Source organism: Otolemur garnettii, unplaced genomic scaffold (genome assembly GCF_000181295.1).
Source record: "Otolemur garnettii isolate 467f Iridium unplaced genomic scaffold, OtoGar3 scaffold00041, whole genome shotgun sequence".
NCBI lineage: Eukaryota > Metazoa > Chordata > Mammalia > Primates > Galagidae > Otolemur > Otolemur garnettii.
In genome coordinates this window covers 13115483-13123847 of record NW_003852436.1, presented here as the reverse complement: position 1 = coordinate 13123847, position 8365 = coordinate 13115483, and the positions used below count along the sequence as shown (strand labels likewise).

At 38.9% G+C, this 8365-nt stretch overlaps 2 protein-coding genes across 2 annotated transcripts in view; both read right to left on the bottom strand.

Annotated features, from left to right (window-relative positions):
- The window catches only part of MND1 (meiotic nuclear divisions 1), a 95635-nt gene extending 93964 nt beyond the window's left edge, over nt 1-1671 (bottom strand). Inside the window, exon 1 of the mRNA XM_023513452.1 lies at nt 1657-1671. Coding sequence (XP_023369220.1) covers nt 1657-1671 — 15 coding nt within the window. The remainder of the gene's footprint in view (nt 1-1656) is intronic.
- Nucleotides 1672-6488: 4817 nt separating this feature from the next.
- TRIM2 (tripartite motif containing 2) overlaps nt 6489-8365 on the bottom strand; it is a 117331-nt gene continuing 115454 nt past the window's right edge. The window contains exon 12 of the mRNA XM_023513459.1: nt 6489-8026. Within this exon, the coding sequence (XP_023369227.1) occupies nt 7874-8026 (153 nt within the window). The 3' untranslated portion in view covers nt 6489-7873. The remainder of the gene's footprint in view (nt 8027-8365) is intronic.

The window sequence follows — 8365 nt, the reverse complement described above, 5'->3', positions numbered from 1 at the left end:
CCCAGGGGGATAGCTTGAGGCTCTGTCTCAAAAAAAAAAAAAAAAAGAGTTAGGCTCTAATAGATCAAGAATCAGCCAAAAGGAATGTTGAGTTAATTAAGGGTCTGTTAATTAGAGACAGACAACCAGACTTCCATGCCCAGACTCAAATAGTTTATTGTATATATTGAGGACCTGCAGGTATATCTTGTGTTGGGGGTTGGAGCCCCTGGTTCCCAGAACCCAGATGACTTGGTTTGATTATTGGGCTAAGCTAGAAAGATCAACCGAGGCACAGCAGAAATTGAAAGTAAAAACAATGGAGGCTTGGCACCTGTTGCTCAGCGGCTAGGTTGCAGGCTATGTATACCGGAGTTGAAGTGTTCTAACCCGGCCCAGGGCCTGCCTGGGGTCAATGACAATGACAACTACCATAAAAAAATAGCGGGGCATTGTGGGGGGTCCCTGTAGTCCCAGCTACTTGGGAAACGGAGGCAGGAGAATTGCTTAAGCCCAAGAGTTTGAGGCTGTTGTGAGCTGTGACACCACAGCACTCTGTCTCATAAAAATAAAACAACAATGGAAACTAGAAATAAAACTGGAGTGCATAGACAGCAAGTATAGAAAGCAAAAGTAGGCTCGGCGCCCATGGTACAGTGGTTAGGGCACCAGTCACATGCATCGAGGGTGGCGGGTTTGAACCTGGCCGGGGCCGGCTAAACAACTGCAACAAAAAATGGCTGGGCATTGTGGCTGGCGCCTGTAGTCCCAGCTACTTGGGAGGCAGAAACAACAGACTTGCTTAAGCCCAAGATTTTGAGGTTGCTGTGAGTTGTCACACCACGGCATTCTACCAAGGGCGACATAGTGAGACTCTGTCTCAAAAAAAATAAACAAATAAATAAAAAAGCAAAAGTAACTTACACAAATTTCAGGTGACAAAGATTTTATTTAAGAAGAACAAAGAGAAAGCTTAGGGCACTTTGAAAGAAAGTTGGAAGCCGGTCCCTTTTGATATAGGATTCCTCCATTCTCTAGGCCCAGGTGAGCTCAGAAACCAGACCCCTATTTCCGGGCACAATCGCGCTGCCTTTTCCAGGCCACACCCTCTGGGCTCTATCGAGGTCTTGAACAAAGCAGCCTGAAATGTTTTGGGGTAGCTCCACCTTGAGTAGGGAACACACACCCTAATCCCTTCCCCGAGATAACCTTGCCCTAGTGGAGGAGGGATTGCAATTGTTTGTTAATGCACTCATTAACTTTGAAAAGATGTTTTTCTGCTTACCAAGTCCTGGCCAAAAATGTAATATATACCCTAGACAAAGGACCCATGGGAGAAACTTCCAACTTGGGTCTTCCCCTTTGCTTGAAGCTCTGGTGCTTTTTTTTGCTTTTGTATTCCTTTCTGTCTAATAAAATCCTATCTTATCACTGATCTGTGGTCGGTGGGTTCATTCTTTGAGGTCCCTGAGTCCAAGGACCTACTGAAGAGAAATTCTGGTTAACACTCTCAAGAAGGAAAAAAGGTGAGGCCAGAAAAAAGGCCTGCAAGGGTTTTAAATACTCCCTTTCAAATTGGCTGCAAGTCTTTCATTGGCTTCTCTGCACCTCCTGGCAGTATTGCCCTTTTCTATTTGTCATTGACTTACCTAGGTTACTTCATATCCATATTCTTACAGGCATTCCAGACATCCCGGTTAGGTCAGGCCAGGTTTTCCTTTGACATCCCCCCCCCCAACCCCCTAAGCCCCTTTCTTAGTTTACCTTCTCATTTTGCATAGCTTAGGCCTGTTAATGAGACACAGAGGACATCTGTAAGAGGAGGGGGCATGATAAGACATGTCTGATTTCCTTTTTCGTGGTGAGGAACTCAGTTTTAGGCATCCCCTTGGCCAAAAGGGAGGTCCAGTCAGAGGGCGTAGGATTTTTAGTTCACATGACACTAAATAAATGTGTAGCCCTAACTTGTTTCAGCTGAGTCTTTGGTCTAGAGGTTCAAGAATGAATCCACAGATTGCATGAGTAAGCAAAAAGGCAGAGTTTATTGATAGAAAGATTAATAAGCAAAAGGGGGGGAACAGAACCTCCAGCAATGGAGGGATAAATCCAAGTGGAAAGCCCACCTGGATCTTCTGTCTAGTGGTTTATAGACTGCTTTTTCTCTCCTGAGAGCAGGAGGCATTAGGGAAATGGAATGTATATCTGGAACATGTCACAATTGGCCAGCGGTCTGTAGGCAGAAAATAATTTGGGCAGCAGAATGCAGTCTTTGTAGTTCTTGCCCAATGTGAGACAGTAGGGTGTGTGTTTCCTACTTCCAAGAATAACATCCCAGATGATCAGGCTGCTTTATTTTGAGACAGAGTCTCTGTTGGCCTAGGTAGAGTGCCCTCATCGTTATTATAGCACATACCTAACTCCTGAGTTCAAGCATCCACCCGCCTTGGCCTCCTAAAGTACAGGCATGAGCCATTGTTCCCAGCCTTATTTTAAGTGCTCATACATACCAAAATGCTCCAAATTTCTGTTTAAGATACATCCTACTGGCCTGAGCAACACCAAGACCCTGTCTCTACTGAAAATAGAAAAAACTAGCCAAGCATTGCCATGCACACCTGTAGTCCCAGCTACTCGGGAGGCTAAGGTAAGAGGATTGCTCAAGCCCAAGAGTTTGAGGTTACTATGAGCTATGACACCATGACACTTTACCCAGGCAACAAAATGAGACTGTCTCAAAAACAAAACAACAAAGATACATCCTAAATACTAACATTATCGTGTCATATCCAACAAAAATTTTACTAGGCTTTTACTCACTAGTATAAAGCAGTGTGGTTGTGGTATTGGTCTTGTCTACATATTCTACAACATTCCTCCATTCCCCTTTACTTAGAAAACAACGTGAAATAAATATTCACCCTGGAAACGGAGAAAACAAGCTTTATTATAATGATTTGAGATTTTGTGCATGGTCAAGATACACATGAATCTTGTTTCTCCTGTGTTTCAAGACAATTAAAGTTTTATTGTAGACTAAAGCATCCAAAATACTGTGGTACATATGTAGCTACGAACGTACAAACACTTTGATGCACAGCGTTCATTCTTTTCTTTAAATAGGCAGTCAACATTTTGATTCATAAAAGAACAAATGATGAGACTTGATTAGTATCGATGTCAGAGAGTGCAAGACTTAGTATTCTATACACAAAACATGAAACAGACCTATAAAGATGGAATGTACAAAATCTAAAAAGAAAAAAAAAGCAAAAAAACCCTTTGTTTTCATACATAGGATAGAAAGGCTATAGAATTGAGAATGATATAAACAATTTTATTACAAGAACACACTCCATTGATGACAGAACATTCCCATGTCATAAAGCAAAAGCACTGAGTTTAAGGCTGTGTTGCTTTCAAAAGTTAATGGAAGTGCTGTACATTCATTGGAACAACATAGCCAATTTATTAATCTATTCTAGAGTATTAATTAATAGCTTTCATACATTCTCCACAAACAGACCACACAATCACTGCCACACAATTCATCTTTAGAAAGTTTTTAAGATAGAGTCATGATTTGTAGCTTACTGTCACTTAAAACAAAACAAAAATTTATTTATTTATACCAAACAAATCTTTAATGGGCACTTAGTTTTCCTTTATGGCGATACTAGATTCCTAGTTATCAAAAATATTAAAATAATTGTAAATTTTAAAACCCTGCAACATTTACAGAAAGCAACAGTATTACGATTTTCGGTTTTAAGCAAAGTTAGATGTTTGCATCAAATAGCTTCAATTTTATCCTACCTTGAAATGTCTTGTTTTTAAATTAAACTAAAAACACTCCTCCCTTTTCAGAAGCTGGTGAATAGGGAGGATACTATAGAGTCCAAATGTACAAAAAGACTTTTCCCATTTAATGTAATCTGCAGGTTACCTGATGTCATTTGCTATTTCCTCCAGTTAACCCAGTAGGTATTACCAAAGCGTTCACGTTAGCCGTTTAGCGTTAAGGATCCACAGATACTTGCTAGTGCACTGCTATTCCAGTTAACTCCATGGTAGGACAATATACCCTGTATATTACTAGTGGAAGCAAGGGTGTTCTAGTTACATGGATTTGGAATATTTGCCTCAAATATAGTTAGGAGTAAATTAAAATAGGAAACTTGGGAACTTCTTTAGTTCTGGAGACTGAAGTTTGATTAAAATTCTAAGTATCATATAAAAAAATGGTAAACAGTCATAAAGGCTTTTTAAAGTATTCTGGATGGTCAAGTGACTTCCTGCCTCCCCATGTCCAGCAGGGGGCATCTGTATTGGCAGGGAATGCATGGCCACTGACCTTCAAATCTTAACCCGGCAATATTTTGCCGTAAGTGCCCAGGGGAAATCTGAATGAGTTTTTTTTTCAGTGCTACTTATCATGAATGTATGACAGGTTCTATACACTTGACAAAGAAATCAAACAATGGTAGCCTGGAAAAAAGCCACTTATTTTAAAATCCTTCTCAGTTTACCAGAAACCATTTTCCATAGACTGTGGCAAAATTTCATTTACATCTTGTCTATTTGTATCTTAGCAGCACTTTCTCCCAAAAATATGCTTACCAAAAAGTATGGTAAATGCACATATGTATCCAAATGTGAAATGTTACCTATAATATTTATGATTACATTTTTTTGGGGGGGGAGGAATATAGTGTTTCCTGGAGTGCCCATAGCATGCATTTTAGTAACAGATGGTGGAACAGGTCTGAACCAAACTATTTTTTCATTCCAGTTTGTGCCAATATTGACGTGTAAAAAGAAAAAATAGCTTTGTATTCAGTTCACTATTGAGATATCTAGCCTGATAATGATATATGATGGATGGCTAAGTTTATAAGTTAATTTCTAAGTTCACAAGTATAATTTAAATATTGTGCAAAAAAACCTCTTTAAGTAAACTAGTTTTCAGATTAATAGCTTGTGACACAATCTAAATAGGAAGCCATTTTTTCTTGTGCAAATAAACTAAAATTAATTTCATCAATTTTGAAACTTTTCTTTTACACAGTCTAAGAACCATCAAGAGCCTAGCTTATCTTTTATGCAGAATGTTAGTAAATGGCAAAACGAAACTGCCTCCTCAGTGTGTAAGCTCCACAGGGGCAGGGATTTTTATCTGTTTTATCCATCACTATGTTCTCAGTGCTTCAAATGAGTGCTTGGAACCCAGTAGGCAATCAGTAAATATGAATGTTTAAATTCAAACACTTAATTTCACTGATGTTAGGAAAACAGTGTCTTAGTTTAACATAAAAATGTTGTTGAATTGGTAACTTTGTCAAAGACAGGCTCAAATAATACTTTATGTATTTATTTATTTTGAGACAGAGTCTCACTACGTCACCCTTGGTAGAGTGCCGTGGTGTCACAGCCCACAGCAACCTCAAACTCCTGGGCTTAAGCAATTCTCTTGCCTCAGCCTCCCAAGTAGCTGGGAATACAGGCACCTGCCACAGCACCCAGCTATTTTTTGTTACAATTGTCATTGTTGTTTAGCTGCCCCAGGCCAGGTTTGAACTCACCACCCTCGGGGTATGTGACTGGCACTGTGCTACGGGTGCCAAGCCTCAAATAATTTTTTAAAACTCTTAACTCTGGGAGACCAAGGCAGGTGAATTGCTTGAACTCAAGAGTTGGGAGACCAGCCCACGCAAGAGCAAAACCCCGTCTCTAAAAGATAGCCAGGTATTATGGGAGGCACCTGTAGTCCCAAGCTATTCTGGAGGCTGAAGCAAGAGGATCTCTTAAGCCCCAGAACGTGAGGTTGCTGTGAACTATGACATCATGGCATTCTACTGAGGGTGACAAAGTCAGACTCTCTCAAAAAAAAAAAAAAAACCCAAAAAACTCAACTAAATCTAAATATTCCTGAAAAACGTTTTTTCAGAGGTTAATTTGCACATAAGTTTAATAGACAGTTGGAAGTAGTGAGATTTCTCTTCTAATTTTTATAAGTCCTATATAATGACTGAATTATTAATTAATAAGCAATAAACATCACATTCATATAATTATACATATGGGAAATGTTTTCATATAGTACAGTTCTAAGGTGCTTTCAGTGAAAAAGATCCCAAAGTTATTACTGAAAATGCCAAACTTGACATTCTATTTGGTAGAACTGAGTAGAAAATTAAACAGTGGAAAAAGACCACATCTTATAGTACAGTACCGATGACAGATTAACAATTGATTAAATTGTTCTTGATATTTCTCAAAATGCATTTTTTATTTAAATTAAACATCACTCAAATTCAACTTTTCATCCAGGCTCACACCGTAATCCTAGTACTTTGGAAGGCCAAGGCAGGAGGATCACTTGAGCCTAGGAGTTTGAGGTTGCAATAAACCATGATGACACCACTGTACTCTAGCCCTGGCAACAGATCAAAGACCCTGTCTCCAAAAAGAAAACAAAATTCAACTTTTCTTTTGACCTGTTTTTCTTTTTCTTTTTTTTGAAAGCACAGAAGGTCATTTTCTGACCAAAAGTCAGCCATTACCATCATTCCTGGAAAATGTCAAAAATTAAATCTGTTTTAGGGCTTGCTCCACTAGGACGGCTTTAAACTATGTAGTAAAGGAATGTGCTGAAGAATGGCTGGACGATGCTTCTGTCTTCCAGAGTGCTGCCTATTTCAATACACCAAAGATTTAATTCTATACATATATATATATATAAAATACATTCTATCTTACCCTAATCATGTATACATAGTCCCTTAACACCTCTACTATTCATTAAACAATGATAAATAACCATAACATGCCCTTACCTGTAATGCTTTCAAGATAACACAACTTTGGTAACACCTGCTTTCTAAGGGGGAATCATTAATCAATCAATCACATGCCTTTGGTTGACACCATCAGTCCTCCAAAGGGCTACTTATGGCTCTCTGTCCTAGGATACTGGTGTCCTACTACATGTGCTGACATTTTGCAGAAGATAAAGCTTTTGCTTTCATGAAGTGGAAGAGGAGAGACACGTGTGAAAACATGGCACATAAGACTTTTTCTTGATTACATTCCAGTGCATTAATCTGGAGTTTAACGGGGCAGTTTGTTTACCAAAAGGTAGCACTGTTTTGTAATATGCTTTTCAAAGCACTAGGAATTCCAGGTTTCCCTGAAGATATACTTTGTTTTCTGACACTAGGTTCACAGGAAAGAGGTGGTGAAAAAAACACACGAAAAAGAATCTTTGTCTAACCCAGAAAGGCTTGGAAATTTGCATTGATTCTTAAGTGCTAAACTCAAGAGGCCTGCTAAATCAGAGCTGGGAGGATTTTGCAAGAGTGTCTTACTTTTTCTAAAGTATGTATGTAGTTGTTGATAACCAAAAAAAATGTCACAAGAGAATAACCTACTGTAAAAGTGAGGTTAGAAGACTCCCTGGGTCTGGTGACCTAGGTTAATGAAATATATAACTACAACAGATTTTATTTTTGTTTTGTTTTTGGAAGCTCTGTGCAAAAGCTACCATTCACAGGATCAACAAATACCTTTACATATTCTAGTTTTTTTTAGATGTTTGCTTGATTTGCAAAATTAACTACATAAATCTTGTCCTTTAAGCCATAGTTCACAGATGTAAAATTTGCAGTTTTTACAGATTCAGTAGAGGAGGTTTGTTATTTAAACCCCATAGGTGAATTATGGAAATTGTATAAGCAGTTTTTAAGGAAACTGTTACATTCAGAAATAACCTTGGAAAATTCACCAATGATTCCTTCTAGCTTAAAAAGATTAGTCATAATCTGGTCCCGCGTCGAGAAATCCATTCCAGTTTATAGTGCAAGACCTTTGGAAGGGTTGTCTGTCATTATGCCCATCATTACTGTAAATAGCGATAGACCTTGAAACAGTGGTTTCCAGAGTCTGCAACCACAACATGGCCATCTGATGTGAGGGCCAAGCCTTGGGGGCCATAGAGTGGGTCCGCAGATGTGTTAATGTAGGACAAAAAGGATCCACTCCCATCAAAAACCTGTAAAAAATATGAAGTTAGAACATTACAGGAAAAAATGATAGTAATATGCTGAAATAGGAGTTAGAAAACCCTTGATATTAAAGTTTTTAATATAAAAGCATGTACGTAACCCTCTCGGTTTAGGTCACTATCATATTTATAATCCTTTTTTCCACTTGCTTTTTCTCCTCTCCCTCTGACATAGAATAAGCCATTCACTGGCTACAAGACAGATCTCAGTTACTATTGGGGTCATAACAAGTATTTGGGCTCAGCGCCTATAGCTCAACCGGCTAAGGCGCCAGCCACGTACACCTAAGGTGGTGGGTTCGAATCCCCAGCCCGGACCCGCCAAAC